This window comes from Mizuhopecten yessoensis, unplaced genomic scaffold (assembly GCF_002113885.1).
Source record: "Mizuhopecten yessoensis strain PY_sf001 unplaced genomic scaffold, ASM211388v2 scaffold1539, whole genome shotgun sequence".
In the NCBI taxonomy this organism is placed as follows: domain Eukaryota; kingdom Metazoa; phylum Mollusca; class Bivalvia; order Pectinida; family Pectinidae; genus Mizuhopecten; species Mizuhopecten yessoensis.
The window spans coordinates 1430894-1453522 of NW_018404097.1; the positions used below are offsets into that span (position 1 = coordinate 1430894).

The 22629-nt window shown below is 36.0% G+C and overlaps 1 protein-coding gene across 2 annotated transcripts in view; it reads left to right on the top strand.

Annotated features, from left to right (window-relative positions):
* The first annotated feature begins 146 nt into the window (after positions 1–146).
* LOC110464860 (TBC1 domain family member 14-like) overlaps positions 147–22629 on the top strand; it is a 48779-nt gene continuing 26296 nt past the window's right edge. For both annotated transcript variants that reach the window (XM_021520309.1, XM_021520319.1), the window contains exon 1: positions 147–1546. In XM_021520309.1, coding sequence (XP_021375984.1) covers positions 402–1546 — 1145 coding nt within the window. In that variant the 5' untranslated portion in view covers positions 147–401. The remainder of the gene's footprint in view (positions 1547–22629) is intronic.

The following is a 22629-nucleotide window of genomic DNA, read 5'->3' on the forward strand; positions in this document are numbered from 1 at the left end:
CAATTATTTTTAATATGGTGATATTTTATCATTTTATTACAGAGATACCTCAGTTAGTATTAGAAATGAAAATCTGCGTCGATTCATAGAAGATTTTCTGTTATTTTCTATATAACGCCCCCTCATTAGCATATTTCCAAGATGGACGACAAGGAGATGCCAAGGAAGAATAACAGTGAACTTCGAACTCAACTGGAGGGGAATTATGGCTCTTGAGAGTAAACAGGGTTCATATATTTTACACTGATATTAACTTGACGTGGCTTGATGTGTTGATATATGTAATATAGCCATGTCTTTATCTGAACCTTCACATTTTACTTCGGTATTTGGATATTTTTCAATACACACAACTGTCAAAGCAGCTATGAATGTGACTGTGCTTTGTTTGTGTGTACAGCATGGGCAAACTTGATTTGCTTCTTTCAATACGGAGAAGTGAGAAGATGATATTAGGCATGTGTGAAGATCTGCCTGATGTTTCATATTCCGGTATAATCTCAACTGAATCGGAAGATACCATGAGGTTTGTTGATAGCCAAAACAATGTTGATGTTGACATTTTAAAATCGCGTCTAAAAGAGACAGCACACCATTGCTTCAATAGCAGCAATGGTGCCAATGGTAGTAAAAGACTTCTATCAGATAACAACAGTTCAAAAGAGTTAAATGTAAGTTGCAGTTCAGAAGAGGGATGTAATGGATGTGATTTAGATGAATCTGATTGCAAGCGGTTGAATAGCTCTTCTTCACTTTCTGATGCAGAGAACATATCATCACACTCAAATGATAATTATCAGTCTTATTGTGAGACTGGGTTAGATCCAGGTGTAAGACTGAAATCTGGACTTGTTATCACGCCGATCACTCTGACACAAGATGTCCCGCTGGACATCAACGAGGGGTCAAATAATCGATTGTCTACAGTTCTGCAAAACATTCAGTTACCGCTTGTGTACATTCCTACAACTCGACAACTAGTCACCAATAAGAAGGGAATAGAAAAAAGCCAAGGAGATGCCAGCTCAACTGGTGCACCTGAAGAATCTTTTTCGGGTGCAGGCAATTCAGTCACGTTATCTGAATATGACAGTAACCAAAGCACATCAACTGAAACTATACTCAATATTGATGACATTGACCAAAACTCAGAGATATTAAAGCAAACTAATATAGAGACAGGAAGTTTAGGGGAAACTGATTCTTTATTGAGATTAAAAGAACCTGACCAGCTAACATGTAGTAGTTTGGATCTGGACTCTGGGATCCACAGGGTATATACTGGAGATTCTCTACTCCGAACATTTAATGATGCCTCCAGTCTTTCTAGTCTTAGCACTTGTACAGATTTTTCAGTGTCCGCTGCCTCCATAGATGATGGTGAAGGGACAGGACTTTGTATAGACACCGGAGATGGAGGATTTATGGAAATCAATCTCCATTCTAGAAATTCATTTGAACGTTGTAAAAATGGCTCTCAAGATAGTGGAATTGACGACAGAGGTGCTAAACCGAAGCGGAAAGGCATTTCAGGATTTTTATCAAGGTAATTGACCATTTGTTTGATCTATTTTCCAGATTAATATTATATTACTCTGTATATCCTTTTCAGTACAATTCAAGAAATGTAATAAATGTACATTGAAGGTAAAAAATTGACTGCATGTCTTTGCATTTACAAATAGATCTTTAATTGACTTTTATATCATACCTTTATCTGTCATGTGTGTGCATCTGACAGTGGTGTCATATATATGCAAAGCAAAAAATTTGAGTCTGATACTCATCAGATTTGGATCTGATTCTTTATAAGGGATGTCCCTTGCATTTTGAGACAAAGGGACATTATCTAAATGCTTGATTGAGGCTCTTTAATTAGGAATTTCTTATTTAAAAATATTGTATGTATGTGATGGTGTAAGTGATGACTATATCTTTTTTCTCTGATCTGTTCGTGAAGTTTTATGAAATCAATGAAAACACTGGATATGGCACTTTATCAGATGACATCACAGTCATACCAGCAACTTGTACATATATATATAGGCAGCATTGTTTTTCTTCAAATGGTAAACATGTTAATTTCTTTTGATATGAGGATGAGATATTAGGATAGAATGTGTGCCTGCTGAAGATATGGAGATTGGGGGCGTTGGGTAGCATTAGGAGTTTAATTTATAAACCTGAGGATGCATGTTAGGCTTAACTTATATCAAAGTACACTATACATCCAGGCAGGGAATGAAGAGGTTAAACACTATGAATGTATAATTATAGTCCAGTATGTTCTTTTTCATTACATGCAAAATGCTGTGTCACACACTTTTGTATATATGTGATGTATAGTATGTATGTGCACAGTACTTACAATATACTTTATGTTGTGAATTGGAACATGAAATAGTGTGGTGTTGTTATTCATCAGAATGTTCTGCTGAATATTTCTTTAGTCGTAGACTTGGCTGGAAAATGTTCCTTTGGTTGATGATTGGATCGCAGTAGATCAAAGACACTGATAACATCACACAGATTCGTGATTTATAGATGTTTGATGCTTAAGATAAGCAGATGCACTTCAAAAATATATCTTTGATTACTTACACGTAATTACATTTACAATCAATATTACGCAACACAAACCATCTGCATATAAACACAACACAAATAACCATTTACATATAAACACAACACAAATAACCATCTACATATAAACACAACACTAATAACAATCTACATATAAACACAACATAAATAACCATCTACATACAAACACAACACAAATAACAATCTACATATAAACACAACCCAAATAACCAACTACATATAAACACAACACAAGTAACCATCTACATATAACACAACACAAATAACAATCTACATATAAACACAACACAAATAACCATCTACATATATCCAAAAATACACAAAGTACAAGTTAAGGTACCACACTTGGTTTTCAGTTTGCTTAATAAGTGATCATTGGTGTTAACTTTTATTTTATTTTCAAGTCAATTCATAGCACTACTCAAAAAGGATTTTTATGCTTACAAAATTTTAAAAACTCATTATTCCCCTACAATGACCTTTGGATGTTACTACCGTATATACATGTGTCTTGGATTTTGCTTGTATGTCTGTCTGTCAAAAAGACAATTTTGTCCATAAAAGCTTGTCCTATGCAACATTTTCCCCGACATTTCATAAGGTGAATGTTGTAACCACCATAATATGTGTATGTAGTTGAGTTTGGCCCGACTCGTGGTAGTTGAGTATGGCCCGACTCGAGGTAGTTGGGTATGGCCCGACTCGTGGTAGTTGAGTATGGCCCAACTCGAGGTAGTTGAGTATGGCCCAACTCGAGGTAGTTGAGTATGGCCCAACTCGAGGTAGTTGAGTATGGCCCAACTCGAGGTAGTTGAGTATGGCCCGACTCGTGGTAGTTGAGTATGGCCCAACTTGAGGTAGTTGAGTATGGCCCGACTCGTGGTTGTTGGGTATGGCCCGACTCGTGATAGTTGGGTATGGCTTGATTTGAGGTAGTTGAGTATGGCGCGATTCGTGGTTGTTGGGTATGGCCCGACTCGTGTGTATACCTGCAGACAGTGTATCAATCTCAGTATTTTTGACAGAGTTGTAGCCCTTTTTGTACTAAAGCATTAATTGCATCGCGTTCAAAGAGCTTCTGTTTTGTAAGTTTTAATTTTCTTTGAAACTTGGTTTGGATTGAATGTCGTCATGTAGTTAAAATGTCTATTATTCAAGCAAAATGGTCTCATGCATGATACTTCCAGGAAAGGCTACATATGAATGCTGAGGACCTGCACTAGCTTGAATGTCACAAGTCAGGTTGTACATTAATTGGTTCATCATTGAAATGCTGGTGTTTTAAAAGAGTTTTGGAATTATGTATTGATTATTCATGGAGACGTATATAAAACCATTGTTAAGGAAAAGGAAACATTAAATATCATTGGTTGTAGTTATATAGGGCAGCTCTGTACTTAATGTAGCAAATGACATATCATGATGATGAGGGGAATTACACTGATGCCATCATTAAGTATACATAGTCACAGTGCGGATGACAAGTATACTGATACATAATACTAGTGCACATACTCATGATTATAATCTTAGTTTAAGTAATCAATGTAATACACAGTACAGTGTAAAGCCTTTAGAAATGAACAAAGTATTAAATTTTCATATGATATTATGAATGAATACTAATTACCATGCACTATATTCTTACCAACCAATGACAGAATACAGTACTTGTGTATAAAATGTATGCCATTATAAAATCCCATTTCTGTACTTATGTGTATACATTTTGGGGACCTTGTCAATATATGGTCGTTATATTCCATTATGAACATAGATCATAATGTAAGCTAGGCCTATGTAAATTGTAATACGTTGGTTCAGAACATAGATCATAATGTAAGTTAGGCCTCTGTAAATTGTAATCCGTTGGTTAAGAACATAGATCATAATGAAAGTTAGGCCTATGTAAATTGTGATAAGTTGGTTAATAACATAGATCATAATGTAAGCTAGGCCTATGTAAAGTGTGATACGTTGGTTAAGAACATAAATCATAATGTAAGCTAGGCCTATGTAAAGTGTGATACGTTGGTTAAGAACATAGATCATAATGCAAGCTAGGCCTATGTAAATTGTGATACGTTGGGTAAGAACATAGATCATAATGTAAGCTAGGCCTATGTAAATTGTGATACGCTGGACGTCTTCACACCTACTAATGTAGGTATATGATCAATACTAGCTAGCTTTAATTGTGAAGGGATCCATTATTGATAAGATGGTAATGGAGTAGACTACTCAGCAGTGCCATATTCAACAACAACACATAACAGTTTTTATATCAGCTTTAAGACCTTGAATGATCACAATGATCTTTACATGCAATAAATATTGTTCTTGACTTCATCCATATCAGAGCGCAGCAATATATATGTACCATTGCATTATTACTAGTAAAGGGTATTTTGGTCTAGACCCTCTGATTCACTTCTAGAGCTTTCAGGTATCATAAATATGCACAGATATATCAAGTAACCGGTAAAAGGAAAGTTTTCAGGTTGTCCAGAGATATTTTTTCACAAAATTTTAGCATCAAATTATATACCACTAGCACATATTACCACATACTAGAATAAATATACCACTAGCACATATCACGCAAACTCGCCTATTATACGCCAGTTGGAGTATGGATTTGTTACTAAAAATAACCCAAATCGCTTTAACAGTAATTTTTGCAAGATATTATAAAAAAGCGCATTAATTTACGACAAGGTAAATAATATTTTGCTAAAAGATGTTTACTGAAAGTGCTGGCTACTTAGAAACTTGATGTAACTTTACCAGAAGTATTGCATCTATATTTGGTACTTTCCCACATGCAAATAAAGTTTATTTTTGCATTTGTATTATGTTTCATGACTGAATAAATGCGACTTGGACAAACAATTTGAAAAAGTTAAGATTAAAGTGATTTTGGCTATTTTTAGTAACAAATCCATACCCCTATTAGCGTATAATAGGTGAGTATGCATATGATACGCAAGTTAATGGGTTTCCCCGACCTGCATATTACCACATATACTAGAATAAATACACTAAAAAGAATTAAATCAAGTATAAGATAATCTTGATTTTAAATAAATCTTGTAACAGTAGTATTGTGTATTTTTTGTATCCCAAAAATTGAGTCCACTACTAGCTCCTGGTTTATGTTAAAAATACTTGTGAATAAATTACACTAAATTGAAAACATACAGATCTGTGTACAAAAATTATTGATCTTATATGATAGGATCTACTCTGAAATACGTTTAGAAATTAAAAAAAGATGGAGGACAAGTTGTATTGCACTGTACATGTGTTTACAGTTCTAGTTAACTGTATACTGAAAGTGGTGGTTTGTGACTGAGCCATCGCACTACAAAGTCATAGCAACCAGTCTCTGGTGCCTTCTGATGGTAAACACATTAACTGTAGAATATATTACAGTGTTCACTGATCTGTTTCTATATATGTAGTTTTTAGGGTCTCCTGTGGAGCGAAGGTGTCAGGACATACAAAATATATGCGAGTCAATCCGCACATGCAGTAACTGGGGAAAAAAATGCTTGATTCTCGTGGAACTTCCTATAAATACTTCTCCAACGCTAGCAGATGTCTTACATTATTGCATCAAAAGTGGTCTCCAATAAAAACAATTTCATAATTCAGTCTCTTGAAGTAGCGTTTTGCTTTTTGGAAAAACTTCCATTATCCGTTAAATGTGATTTTGGGCAAGATCCAAAATTCAGAATATAAATTATTGCCAGTGCATGGTAATCTTGTTAATTGATATAATTTGCACCTAAATTTCCACGCAACAGTTTTGTAGATAGACTTTTAAAGGAGTACTATGATTTGAGTCAGATCTGAAATTCAATATGGCTACCAGTAGCCATCTTGGAATTAAGCAACTGAAGGAATGCTATGATTGCACGAAACTTCCAGTAAATACTACAGTGTCAATTCATCAGCGAAGCTTGTTTTTCCGTTTGGATTGCTATATAATATGGCTCCCAGTGCCCAATTTGAATTTCGTACAGGTAACTTTTCAGAGAATATCTTTTGAAGGCATATATAATCAGAATTGATGAAACTTTGTATACTCTCTGTCAGTAATTCCTTTCCTAAAGTTTGATATTCTGCCAAATTGGTGATTATGTATTGTTGGTGGTTTGTGGATGATACCTGTTGAAAGATTTAATAGAATGAGATGAAACTTTCCTTTATTCATAGATACAAGCTTTACTTATCTGGTTCCTCACTCAGGCTTGCATTAATGCCCAGACAAATTTCCATATATTTAATGAAGCTACGGTGATCTGCATGATCAACAGCGAATAAATTGTGTATTAGTTATTGCAGCCAGCCATTATTGTACCTTAGATAGTACAGGGGACATATTCACTTCCGTGGATTTCTGGTTTACCATTTGTAGCCATTATACTAGTTTGAATAACATAATTCTATGATATCATCTGAAAACTGTCAATGAGGAATACACCGTGTCATTTGTGTATTACCTCGGGTTAAATCACTCACTGTTACATTAAAATTATTATACTGGAAATATAAGACATTGTAACATCAATGAAAAGATTTATGAAAGCCATCTCAAAGTTTTCTTTTTAGCTGGGCAGCCTTGCTAATTACAAACACATATAATACCTGTTTCATAATTCGTAATAATTCAAAATCCTTTATGTATGATATTTTTATTTGATAAAAACTTTTTTTAATCAGAGTTTCCTGTTGTGTTTTGACCTGATTATGAGACTGTGTTATATACGGATGTCATGTGGTAGTTTATGATACCGAGTATCATTTGTTATATTAACTGTGATGTTAATCTAATGTCAATATGAAATTGTTGTGGAATTTGATCATGAGTCAACAGTTTGTCCTAGTAATGACACTGATGTGTATGTGCGTAAGCGTATATAATTATATATAGTATATTGTGTGTGGGTATACCTAGTAAATGTGATGCATGCATGCTTCAGTGACGGTCACATATTTTACGCTGTCAACAGAATTCTTAGGTGTGTGAAGGATTATATTATTTTAGCCCAATCTCTGCAGTCATTTGAAGTTGAAGTTGTGAGTATGATGGGTATAGATCCACAGGTTAGAATGTCACATGAACACAGCATTATTTATACCAGAACAGGAAATACAATCATTTAATCCAGATCAGGTCAGAATTGAATATACTTTTTTTCTTTATCATAAGTAAACAATTAAGTTGTCAACAACTGTTATAGTTGCTAGACAGCTTCAGTATGAGGGGACTTGTGGGCTGGAAGAAATAACAGTGAGTCAAGATCATCATGTTTGCATAATATATTACTATATTTATATATCCTACCTATTTATAAGTAGAAGTGGGATATCTTATAAGATAAACATGAAGTGATTGTGCTGTAATGTAAGTAAGTATTGTACTGTGTGTAGTGTACCAGGTACATGTGTACTTACCAGAGTACCAGTACTGCTATCTTCTGATATTGTAGTAAAACATTCTGGTAAGTTACATAATAATATGTATGTCAACAGGCTTCAGTCACTGATCTCTGTAAGATTGATATACCTGGGAAGTTTGTATGTATGTATAATGAGGATTATATAGGACTGAATGGTAAAAGGTACAACTTCACCACATGTACAGAGTTCATAAATCTAAACAAATATCACATGATAATAGGTACCTCAGTCCTGTCCGGTACTTGTAGTATAACTTGCATAGAATGTTAATTGTACATTTGACTTGGGTAAAAGTTTGCACAGTGTATATTTATATACAGCAAAGCTCTTATTCATTACTATTCAAATTGATGAAACGTGAGACTACCTGTTACCATGTATGTTTATAAGTTACTAAATCTGGTATAACATTTGCATATACCTGTAATATGCTTCAGAATGATATAGCTGATAACAATTTCTACTCTGTATATAAGTGTAGGTTTTAAGTCTGGGGTCCGGCCCCCACCAATCCCTCCCCCCTCAGGCCCTCTATCCCATCCTAAATCTGTAAAGCTCACCATTCATTGGTAGGTACGTATACAGGCAATGTGATGTCATTGATTTCTTGTGATGTGACAAAGTATGGGATCATCAAAGTCTGTCTTTAACACAAGTTCAACATAGGTATCAACTGTGAGCAGTCCTGAACTCAGTGACAGGGAAAAGAATGTGGTTATCATCAAAATGGAGAGATCTAGATCTTCTAATTACTTCACACACACAAGATGAAGCTATTGAATTTAATTGAAAATATGTTAAGACCATTGATTTGGCTTTATTCAGTAAGGTTCTGATTGAAGTAGGGCTGCTATAAAAGATATCTTCCTAGTTTTATATACAAAATAAATATATAGATTTACGCTAGAGAGCTTACATATTTACCCGTGATATTAATGAAACCTGAGAGCCTGGGATTGAAATCAAATTGATTTTCTGACTCATTTCCATGTGCATTAGAATTCAGGGATTCAGAGTAAACGACCTTTGTTATTGACTTGTATTGATATGTGATGGTAGATAGACTATAGACTGTAACACTTGACCCCTATCAAAGGTCATACTTCCTACATCCTATAACTGACTTCAGTTTCCTTTTGTGAAATAAAGAAAGGGCAAGCCAATTAAATTTTGGTTCATCAGAATTTCCTGTAAAACATGCAAAGTGGCAAAACATCGAAATCTTGTTAGTTTGTACCTGAAGCTTGCATACATTATGTATTTGTACCAATTACTATTGATCACATTGTAGACGAGCAGGTCGGTCACTATGAAAATTCCACATTGGAAATGTCTGTACCACCACAGAGAATTTGTTATAATAGTTTTAAGGGTTTTGATCAACTCTCTTAGTAAAAAAAATCAATAACAACAACAACAACAACCCCCTCCTCCTCCCTCAAGATGTCCAAAAATCAACCCCGCCCATCTTCCACACATCAAAATCACATTTCTTGTGGATGTGGAAAAAACTATTGAAGTATGAACATGTAGCCAGGATGATGTAACAAAATTATCTTTTACACAAAAATTTTAGAAGTAGAGTTCCAGAAGAAGTACATAGCTTTATATGGAGTTTGCTGGGGGTCAAGAAGTATGGATACCTCATTCCCCTATCAGGGTAAAGAAAACACTACTTATGTCCATCTCAAGTCAGCAGTGTACTTGTACAGTCATATTGTATGGCTGGATGTTATACCTATCTCAAAATGTGTGAAAGGTTCATTTAAGGAAATTAAGTTGTTAAGAGATAAAGGTAACAATGCATTCTGCTTGTGATTAGCATCTTCTGTAGTCTGTGGTCAAATTATCACTGTTAACCTCCCTGGCTGCCAGAGGAAAATAAAGACTATAAAGGGGAAAAGTTGACTTGTATAGTGTTATGCAAGTAGTACTACACCTCAAATTTTGGTAAACGTGTGGGAGGAGGGGGGTCTAGTTGACAATGTACATACTGAATTGTATATACAATACACCTCAGTTGTATAAGGGAGGGGCAAGCCGGATTGTATATATTTTAGTGTTATAATCAATCTCAGCTCTTGTACCGGAGAGTGCTAGCTGAATTGTACATGTAAATAATGTTCTAGCTCCTGTATACTAAATTACTACAAATACAGTCACAGATGTACTTGACATAAGAGGTGGGTGATTCTGATACTGCAAACCACTCGTTACAGTAACACAGAGCTGTAGGATTTCCAGTGGTGAGACCCAGTTATTACTGGAATACAGATCCACACATGCTGTTTACATGGGGACCCAACCTAGCTTTGCCATTGTTATTTATCTGTGGGAGGGTGACTCAGTTTTTCATTATGTTATCTGTCAGCAGGTTCAGATTACTGAATCCTTCAGGTAAAATCCAGCTGTGACAAACAGTGTATTAAGTATGAAGCAAAAATGTGTCTCCTTTCTGTGACCCATATACAGGTTATGTTATATGTGTTCAATGTAAAACAAAACAATGATGTGTACATGTACACCATTATCAAACATGTATGATTACGACAAAACCATAGCTAACAGGAATATATACATTTTTCTACCTAGTAGTGTTATCATCAGACACATTGACAAGGCTATTGTCATAATGAAATAATATTTCCTTGAACTTAAGTTTATACATTGTGTAACAATGAAAATCAGTTTTTGATGAAAACAATTTTATTATCCTTTCATACAATTTACTTCATGCATCACCAAAATGCAAATTATGACACAATTTCTGCCATATCAGTATACTGTTTTAACTCATTCACCCCTCGAGACACCTTTGAACTCTTCCAATTCAAAGGTTGGAATAGTTCATTATGAAATTTCAGATGTGAATGAGTTAATAATTATTATTATACAATTAGTATACAATTTCTCAGAAAATATTTTGTTTTCTAAATACCTTGGTAAGCATTTATTTCATAGTTGTAGCTCCCATCAACAATTTATCTCAACAAGTACCTGTATCTGGTATACCTAGACTTGACTGGTACCAGGTACACTCGGCTATAAAGCAATGAAGAGCCCTGTGAGAATCGTTTTATTACATGCTATATCATATCTCAGTCATCCTGTGTATTGCCTGTACCAGGGTGCACCAGTATTACTGTATAAACTGTTCCGTATTAAACCAGGTCAAACTTGTACAGGTAAGATAAGATAACCTGTTGTTACGGCCACCTTATAGCTGTATCAATATTCATGAAGTGCTGACCTCAATGGCAAGTCACATGCAGATACTAGATGTCCATTATAATGGTACAATGGCCGTGAGGATGTGATAGGCCGAGTCTAATAAAGCTGGATTACCTTCTAGTAGAGTATCTAATTAATTCTGTACTGATTCGGCTTCGGAGCCTGAGCTGAAGGGGCAATCATCAAGTGGCTTAGGTGGGAATTGATTCCATTGCTATTTTTATCCCCATCCAGCAGTGATTGACCTAATGGAATGTCTTCTCCAGTGTGACAGTATTTTTTTCTGTTAGTTATTTCATGTCCGCAATATTTATTTTCCAAAAGATTTGTTAAAAACCTGACAAACTTGCTACTTTACCAGTAATGAGAATGTAATATAAAATAATTGTAGTGGCTTTTGAGTGATAAATTGGACTCGTGATAACATGCATAGTCTCTTTTTTTCGATGGTAGATATGTTATTGTGAGTGACCTTGACCTTACTAACATAATGTAAGATTATATAGTAATGCTAGTGAAATTCAGGTAGAAATAAATTTATCTAGGTCAATATTTTGATTAATCAAAGATAGAACTTTCTGTTTTACAGTAAATCAGAATCATATTTTTAAAGTAAAAATCTGGATTGATTTCATTTCTGCAATATAATAGTACTTCTGAACCGGAGGTTTGAGCAAATTCTAAAAAAAGTCTTCCCAGAAGTAAAAAATGTATTACCTCGTATACTCTCTTGCAGATTTTTGTGATTTGTAATTATTGTAATTCTGATGAAGTTTGCTTTTTGACTCCTGGGCTTGATTGCTTTAGGTGGCATGCAGACACTAGAGGTACTAAAATTAGCAAGGAAAGGCGATAGCATTGAACCACTCAAAGTTGTTTCTCAACTTTCAACGTTATCTACTTAGATTGGCATTATAAGTAGTGAAGTACAGTAGTACAGCTATGGGAGTGATTGAACACATCTATTGGTTTACTCCTAACTTAATTTGTATGGTAACATGTACAGAATAGTTATAGTAAGTTACCCTTACATTGGGGTGAGGAAAGACATCACAAGTTCTGTCATTTGCGTATATGATACGATTTACATAGTTATTTGTATAAATGTAACAGTGACACAGACATCTAAGGATTTACTGGAATGTGGTAGTATTCCCACTCGCACTCTGGTTAGTAACTTGACTGTTGGTTGCTGGGGTTATTGCCTTTCCTATATAGCTTTTGCTAACGTGGACGTATACCGTTTCTCGCTTAGTTCATGCACCAAATGTCCCTTGGGCAGCATATCAAAGATCGCTGAACAACATATACATATAAACTCCAATGAAATGGAGACTTGGCTCCGACATTTGTAACATTGTGTCATCTGTAAAGCTTGGTGTAATACTTCTGCCTCCTACGGCGATAAACTAAAAATAATCACTGATCTCACTATTTTGCACCGGAAAGTTATGGCATGTATGCATAACACACCTTTGTCTTGTCATGAGCTTGAATTCAAATAGTCTTGATTATGTTAATGTGATTATTGACTTAATCTGATAAAGTGCCTGTATTTACAGTATTCCTGCCTGTCACAGTGTGTGCTTTGTGTTGTTACAGTGCATATGCATATTACAGAATGTGCTGTTGGGGGATGTTCTGTAATTAATGTTGTGCTTCCTTACACATTGTACCAACAGGTTTTTGGAAGAGTTAATGCCCTTTAAAGATAGAACTATCCAATAACTCAAAATTACTTAAATGTTAAAGTGCATTCATTCATGATTTGCTTTTAACAATGTGTCATCATTTAATCTACTAGGTCCATTAGTGTGGCACTCTCCTAGAAAGGAGGCACGCATCACACAATGAAGCAGCATATTACCTTAATTGAATAAAAACAAGTACATCTTATACTGCAGCGAGCTCCCCTAATGCTGAAGAGTCATTGTCTAGCATCTTCATTTTGTACAGTCTATATATATATATAGTGTTAGTGATTTTTTACAGGTATAAAATTTGCTTGGTTTGAGTTTTGAGCCACACAGACGTTAATTATAACTGTGCAATAGTCTGTATTAACACTCAATCAAAAGAAGAATTTTCTGAGCAGTCTGACAGAAATCTGAGAGACTGTGAAAAGGACATTATTAATATTATACAAATGGGTCATCAGCCATTTTCACACAGAGCCAGAGATGATGCCCGAGGCGTTATACTGAGTAGTCAGTAGGACATTTGATTGTTGTGGCTTTCCTCTGTTAACTATTCTGTACAGGTGGTCAGACAATATAACTACAGATAGAGGATTTTACCCACACAGACAGATCAATCATGTATTTTTATAAAGTTTTAAACACCAAGAATGATATCCTGTTTCGTCAGCTTGTTGTAAATTCAAAATTTTTTCTTGCTCACATATAGATGGACAAGATTTCAGAACTTATACTTTAGAAGTTTACCTGTTGACATCTATGCCTGTAGTTGTGATAACAAAGACAGCGTTATTATTTTATGAAGATGTATTTTGATACAGTGGAGTGTGGGATTGAGAATGGTTTGCCTGTTTTGTATAGTGGCTGTCTCGCTACAATCATTACCTGACTTCAGGAGCTGATCGGCACGGCCCACAGTTGTGTAACACCACCACTAATGAGACATTTAATGTCGCCTCCCTCTGTAATTACTGCAATCTGTTAAGCAGCTTACAGACTCTGTCATCTACTTAACAACTAAGGACCTGTACTGTGATATCAGAAACCCTTAAACATGGCTCAGCTGGTTTATTTCTGCACTGACTATGGCTGCAGCAGCAGCTTTTATCAAGGTGGATTTGTCCAATATTTGCTCAACTGAACTGTGTTGAATCATCAGGAATATTTTTATGGGATTTATGATATTAATCAAAAATGAAATGCTGTGAAAACTAAAAAAAATAATAGGTGTTACAAATGTACTCGAAATAGAATAGGTTAAAATAAACTATTGGAATACTGAAAAAATAGAAAATTTAAGGATAGATATTTGGCTGATATCCACATTGTAAGATGACAATGCTTGAAACAATGTGTCTGGTACATTAGACAACTGGCTGTGGTAATGTGCTGTACATGGTGCTTCATCATCTTTATCATCACTCTACAGGGAAAACAAACACATTCTTTTACTATTGATTTTGAAGTCACATTCACAGACAAAACCAAGAAATAAAAAATAATGATGATAACATTTATCTGGGGAATATCATGGAATGTAATGGGTTTGAAAATATTAGTTAGTATCGTTTTAGATTATAAAAGTTAAAAAACAATTGGTAAAAGTGAAGATTCATGTTTTGTGGAATGAAAGATAACAAAAAATCTTCAGTGTGATATGAGAGTATATGGTTTCACTTTGTTGATACGAGACTTGAGGGTGAGTCACATAGGTCTTGCCTGGCCTGTGATGGGAAGATTTCACAGAGGTCTACACTACAGAGGGTTGGGGGTTCATACGCTAGTCCCATATCACTGGAGACGGTTCACAGCTCTTACATTCCTGTGGCTATACACATAAAAAACCTGGTATATGTATATGGCTTTCAACTGAATTCTTTTAGTAAAAAGGCTTCAAAATTATGTTGAAGAAATGAAATCAATATTCAATTGTAGTATACCCATACACCAGATATGTGTTTTAACCTTGCTCTGCCCTTCACTTTATACAGTACTCTCGAGTCTGATAAATATTCACTTTGCTCTGCTTGGATATGATATCCTTGCTTTTCTCCCTATGTCAGAGAATAAATTAGCTTCATACTACTTCTCTTTGTTCAGCTCTACCTATAACTTGAAATAGTACCCTAAACATTTGCAGAAAATGATCTTTGTGCAATTGGCAAACCAGAGATTAATATATCTTAGCACTCTAGTATATATTTAGGAATTATTGGTTTCTGCTTGATGCAATCTTTAAATATATAGTGCCCTGAAAAAAATCCATCTTGCTCCTTTTAGTGTAGCTTGAAGCAGGAACCATGTTCGGTAGGATTTATTTTAAGAGGTCATTGTGTTACGAGTTTCACAATATCTTGACATTGATATAATCCCACATGAAATATATCGGACCAAAAAAAACGAAAAAATGTCAAGGAAAACAAATGTCAATTGGAGAGAAAAAGGTTCTGTTTCATTAATATTGAAAGCTTCATGCACCATCCAGCATATACATTCTAAACAGTTTCCAGGAAAGGTTCACAAACCCCGACTTTCATTTGAAGGTGGGGGATTCCCTCCCATGTCGACCTCTACCCTGCACTACAAGCACTCTATGATAAAATAACAAATTGTCACAGAAAAAAGATAATATCTTAGAAAATAATGAAAGCCCATTGGATGCAAATTTAAATTATGAGGCCACAGGCAACATAAAGATGGACTCGCTCTTTCCTAGAAAGCTGTAGCCACACATTTAAATGTTGCTTTAGTGTGTCACATGTTGTAATTGGTCAATAGAATATGTCCTATTGTCGTGGCAATCAGAGATAGATTCCATCAAAAGGACATTTAAGTATTCTAGATCCGATTATCAGGCACCGAGACTATTCTGTAGGAGACAAATCTGTCTTAGATAAGATAATACGTTGACTTGAAAGAAGGAATTAGCATCCCCAAAACACAATGTCTCTCCTACCAGTCTGGAGGTTTTCATTCCATTAGTTCTACCACAAATAATGCAGCAGCCTAGAGGTGATTTACTGGGAGTTAGATAAGCAGAGGAGAGAAAAGAAGAATGTAATGGCTGGTTCCACGACTAGTATCCCAGTTCCAGGCTATCACGTTGTCTGCTTAAAAAAAAAACGTGCAGCTATAAATTCCAGCACACATCACTGACAATTGAGAAACAGCAAGTCTTGCCTGAAGCATTGCTGGCTTCATTTGTGTTGTGTATGCGCTGTTCGTTAGGTGAACATATTATTTTATGTATCTGCATCCTGTAATATTAGTGTTGGATAATGTCAGAACGCAAAATTGACAACACCATTAAGTCTGCCATCAGAAATCATTTCCTCCACATAATACTATTATGGGAATATTTCAAACAATGCAATTTTCAGTCTGTTGTTGTTGACTGTTAATGGGACATATGACATATTTGGTATGGTGATCTAGTAGACTAAGTTGGTTCATGTCTATATAGAAGGGTTAGTCAGGTGGACTAACTTGGTTCATGTCAATTTATGGACTAAGTTGGTTGCTGTGTATAGGGGTCATGTCGGTTAGACTGAGTTGGTTCCTGTGTATGGGGGTCATGTCGGTTAGACTAAGTTGGTTCCTGTTTATAGGGGTCATGTCGGTTAGACTAAGTTGGGTCCTGTTTATAGGGGTCATGTCGGTTAGACTTAGTTGGTTCCTGTGTATAGGGGTCATGTCTGTTAGACTGAGTTGGTTCCTGTGTATAGGGTTCATGTCGGTTAGACTGAGTTGGTTCCTGTGTAGAGGGGTCATGTCGGTTAGACTAAGTTGGTTCCTGTGTATAGGGGTCATGTCGGTTAGACTGAGTTGGTTCCTGTTTAAAGGGGTCATGTCGGTTAGACTAAGTTGGTTCCTGTTTATAGGGGTCATGTCGGTTAGACTGAGTTGGTTCCTGTTTATAGTGGTCATGTCGGTTAGACTAAGTTGGTTCCTGTGTATAGGGGTCATGTCGGTTAGACTGAGTTGGTTCCTGTGTAGAGGGGTCATGTCGGTTAGACTAAGTTGGTTCCTGTGTATAGGGGGCATGTCGGTTAGACTGAGTTGGTTCCTGTGTATAGGGTTCATGTCGGTTAGACTGAGTTGGTTCCTGTGTATAGGGTTCATGTCGGTTAGACTGAGTTGGTTCCTGTGTAGAGGGGTCATGTCGGTTAGACTAAGTTGGTTCCTGTGTATAGGGGGCATGTCGGTTAGACTAAGTTGGTTCCTGTTTATAGGTGTCATGTCGGTTAGACTGAGTTGGTTCCTGTTTATAGTGGTCATGTCGGTTAGACTAAGTTGGTTCCTGTGTATAGGGGGCATGTCGGTTAGACTAAGTTGGTTCCTGTGTATAGGGGGCATGTCGGTTAGACTAAGTTGGTTCCTGTGTATAGGGGGCATGTCGGTTAGACTGAGTTGGTTCCTGTTTATAGGGGTCATGTCGGGTAGACTAAGTTGGTTCCTGTTTATAGGGGTCATGTCGGTTAGACTAAGTTGGTTCCTGTTTATAGGGGTCATGTCGGGTAGACTAAGTTGGTTCCTGTTTATAGGGGTCATGTCGGTTAGACTAAGTTGGTTCCTGTGTATAGGGGTCATGTCGGTTAGACTGAGTTGGTTCGTGTATAAGGGTGGCCTGGCAGACTTTATTTTATTTGGTACATCGTGTGATGGCCAGGGCCACCAGGGAGTGTTTGTTATTGATGAGCAGGTTCCTGTGAAGTCTTTTGTCTGGTGTGTTTTTTGTGGCTAGAACCTCACACACAGACATACTATTCCAGTGTAGTTAGTCTTTATTATCTGACTTCTGGATAAACAGATAGTCATGTACTGAGTGAAAGTAGCTTCAGTGGGAAAATTCTATTTAGAATCGTGATACACAGACGTAGGTTACTACATATGCATTAGGTGACTACATACATGTATTCAGTATATTTCAGTACATTTCCAATCCCATGTCAGACAGTTTATCCCATTGTAAGATTACAATGCATTGTCTTCATTCATGTGTTGCCATTTTAACCTGAATTTTTTGCTTTTGGTAAAGATATCAATCCAATCTAAAACAGTGGGGAATTTGAGGAATTAAAAATTCAGGCTTTTATGTAATGTTTTTATGGATGTTTGAGCATGTATTTAACAGTCATGTTTGTATAGTAGTGGAGATTCACACACTGCAGAGGCAGAGTTTGAAGGATAAAAATGCTAACATATTTTTATTTTCTTAGTTAAAATCACAGTCTGTTACCAAGGTCAAAACAAAGAGAATGGAATATAGATAAACAGAATTTAACCCTGCAAAAGGATTGTGATTTGTTTATTTGAAATATTTAAACAAAATCAATTTCAACAAAACTATGTACATTTAATGCTAACAGAAATCTACAGCTTGTTACCTTCTTCCCAATGTGTAGTATATATAGTGTCATCGCAGCTTGTGTTGGTGGATATACAATATTTGTAGTGTAAGTAAATGATGACATTGATATAGAAATAAGGTACTTTAAAGCATATTGCAATTTACATATTTAATGTGTTTAAAAGTTCAATAGACCCATATATGGTGATTAGACACTTAAGCCAAAGTTGATAGAGTGAAAGATCAACACGAAAACTAGGATTACATTATGATGTATACATGGTACATGGTTATACACTCTAGCCTTGAGAACATCTGTGTCAGCCCTGCTTCCTCTGACTGAGGTGATAATTACCTAATCACCTGTCTGCCTGCTGCTTGCCAAAAGCAATATCTAAAAAACTCAACAGTAAATGAGTATGTGATTATGAGGCAAAGATTTTCTTATGTGGGCTGCAGGCTTAAAGATGTTGCTCATTATATGGTATGTCTATACCCCTACGTTACTCATTATATGGCATATGTCTATACCCCTTCGTTACTCATTATATGGGATATGTCTATACCACTACCCTACTCATTATATGGTATCTGTCTATACCCCTACGTTCCTCGTATATGGTCTATGTCTATATTCCCCTGCGTTACTCATTATATGGTGTATGTCTATACCCCTACATTACTCGTATATGGTATATGTCAATATACCCCTACGTTACTCTTTATATGGTATATGTCTATGCCCCTACGTTACTCATTATAGGGTATGTCTATACCCCTACGTTACTCATTATATGGTATATGTCTATACCCCTACGTTACTCGTATATGGTATATGTCTATATACCCCTACGTTACTCATTATATGGTATATGTCTATACCCCTACCTACATTTTGTATCTGTCCTTATATCAGCAGTTATAAATCTCCGAAATATCTTTGTAATCAGCGTCACAGTTTTGTGTATCTCTATAGCTATCTTTCTCTTCGTATTATTAATTTCTGTCTATCTTTTGCCTGTTTATCTGTCCCAATGTTTCCCTCTCCAAGTATTTATGTTTCTTTATAGCTATTTCCCTGTTATCTTTCCTTTAGTTTTGTCTGTGAATCTGCAGTGTATCATAACCCTGTTGTTATACTCCCTCAAATGACCAACTTTTAAGTTTTGGGATTCAAGATGGCTACCATAGCCTCTGATTGGTTGAGACAACAATAGCTGTAACTTGAGTTCTATAGGGCCAACTTTGTTAATACTTTGAAAGAGATACATTAGGATATATTTCATATCAAGAGGCTTACTTTTAATTTGGGGTTTTTAATATTCCTGTGGCTTAAAATTCTACTTTCCAGCTGGTATCAGAAGGTTGAAATATGTAGAGGATGTAGGTAGTTTTATCCTTTCTAGTATGCCATTGCTTGTGTCTGTACCTGTATTGAAGTCACTGCTGTATCTCGTGTCTATACCAGTTGATACCAGTCCCTGGATCTGGACTTCCGTGTACCGATACCTGTACCAGTAAGTGTTAAGCAGCCTATAGCTAACACGTGCAGGATGTAAGTGAACCGCACATAATTAGTGTAACATTCTGGGCAGCCTTTGGCTCCATGTGCAAGTAAGGTGTGGGAAAATATTTGATAATTAATACTTAAATGTCACTTTATATGCAGCTAATAAAGTGTGGGTCATGTGCTGGGAATTCATTAGACCCTCTTTAGTCTGGTTCTCATGAAATCTTTTTAAAAACTTTTTCACCGTTACAAGTTAACATAATTAAGTAAGACACTTCAGATGTAGAGGATCAGGAATATTTATGTTAATTTCAAATATGAGAATTTTAATAAATATTTGATGCACTTGTCCTTCACCTTGGTGATTGATAACTGTTATTTACAAACAACTGTAGTGAGGATACTGGAGCAGGCTGCACCAACTCCACACCATTGATGTGTGTACTGTATGTGGATTGCCTTGTAGACAGGTGTATCACTTAATAATGTGGATGTGAGCCAAATATATGTTATAGAGGACACATGGTAGTAAACCCCCTAACACTTGTATTGTCTGTGTAAACTTGTCCTGATAGTTGGGGAATCATCGTTCTATGACACATCAAGGAGAATAATGTGCTCTATTAGATACGATCGGGGCTGCTGGTGAGGGCCACAGGTGTAGTCAACATCTATAGAACGTTTGTCTATAGCTTACTTACACATGTCTATGATTGTAATGTAGTCTACAGCCATATAAAATTACCTGTTTCACTAGTGAACAGTAGCTGTTATCTAAATGAAGTTGACATTCCTGAATAATAATTGATTATGCATTGTAATTACAAAATTTGCATTCAATTCAAAGTGCCTCATAATTGCATATTACTAAACTGCTAATCCAGCTATGGTATTGTTTGATCAGGATTATGCAATCTATGCATATGGCTGACATTATATTGTGTCTTAATTTCATTTTCTACTTACAGAATACTGCCAATAAATTCAAACTTTTTTCCTATCTTTTCTGATTATTTTCTGCTTGTATCTCCCTCAGTGTATCGCCAAACTCTATTTAACACCAAAGTTTGGCTGTTCAAATGGTGACAGTGTAACAAAGTTTTACTGTATTTCGTATAAATTGACCAGAGGTGTATGGTACTAAAGTTTTATATAAAATGTATAGTTTGCCAATCCTTTACAACTTAACTCATTCACCCCTGAAGACACATTTGAGCTCTTCCAATTTAAAGGTTGGAATAGTTCATTGTGAAAGTTCAGGGGTGAATGAGTTAATAATGTCATACCTAGGCCTGTATTAGGAACAGTAAAAAAGCAGATTAAAGGGTTCATACCTGGTATATATAGACTGATGCTGTTAACTTTGTACTTTTACAGGTAAGATCATTTTGATAAATAAACATACAGGTGTGTTTGATATTCCATCATAGGACAAGTGTTTTATGGTCAGTGGTCACAGATAGCTGTAATTACAGGTTATAGAGTGCATGTCCCAGACCAGTACGTGTTACTCGTTCAAAGGACCTGTTACAGGAACAAAAGAATTTTGCCCACAAAAAAGTGAACCCTGTCGTACACCTTTGCAAGGCGGCACTAAATAGTTCATAGCCCAGGCCCTGGGGACCTTTTTAATTTTTTAAAAATATCTCATGGGTCGTGTATTAGGGAGCTACAAATATAACCCAGTAATGGTTAAATTGCTTTGTGGGCAAAATTCTTTTGTTCCTGTAACAGGTCCTTTACCAAACTACCTATTTAATGCTCAGTATCTGTCTGTATGTCCCATTTCAAAGTTTGGACAAGAACTTGCCAAAAGAGCTACATAGTTTAGGTTTAATGTTCAGACCAAAGGCCAAAAGAGCTACATAGTTTAGGTTTAATATTCAGACCAAAGGCCAAAAGAGCTACATAGTTTAGGTTTAATGTTCAGACCAAAGGCCAAAAGAGCTATTGCTGAAGCAAAATATTCAGTCATCGTTCAATTTTCCTTTAAAAACTATTCCTTAAGAACGTTTGAGCAGCTTTTAGTTAATGGGCGGTTTGGTCGAGTGGTTAACACTCCGGCCTTCCACGCAGGCGTCCAGGGTTTGATCACCGAAGATGTCATACGCATTGATATTCAGAGAAAGTGTTTTTCTCCTGACCACACAACTCCAACATCCCTGGTGGAGTATAAATTGGTCTGGGGTGGGTGTTGCGGTATCTGTGCTGTAGTGTTCACTACAAACAACACACTACATCTCCAGCACACACGCAGGCATACACACATAGGGAGAAATAAGCCAGGAAGAAGTTAGCGCTTATTTTTTTTTTGTTAATCATAGTCCTTGGGCCAAAGGAATTCATAATCAGGTATATATGAAATAGGTGTTAGTACATCAGAGGGCATGGCGAAATAAAGGTGTATAGGTATACGTCTGTTATGAGATTACTTATTTCATATTTTGTTTAAAATTCACTAATTCAGGTCTTGTACATGTACACAACATACATTTGATTGTAAAGCGTTTCTTTAAGTCACAGCTGGTAGCACTCTCCACATATCTGAACCGTGTAATATATAATTTCTGAGAGTGATGTTTACTGTCATTGACATCCTTGACCTATGCCTATATATCCCAGTACATAAAACACGAACCCTGCCTGCCTACCTACACCACTGCAGGGAAGTTAGGACATATTTATATAGACAAGGTGCTTGTTTAATTGTCCGCATAGGTAGATAGCACATAAACATGTACACCATATATATTTACAACCATTAAAAC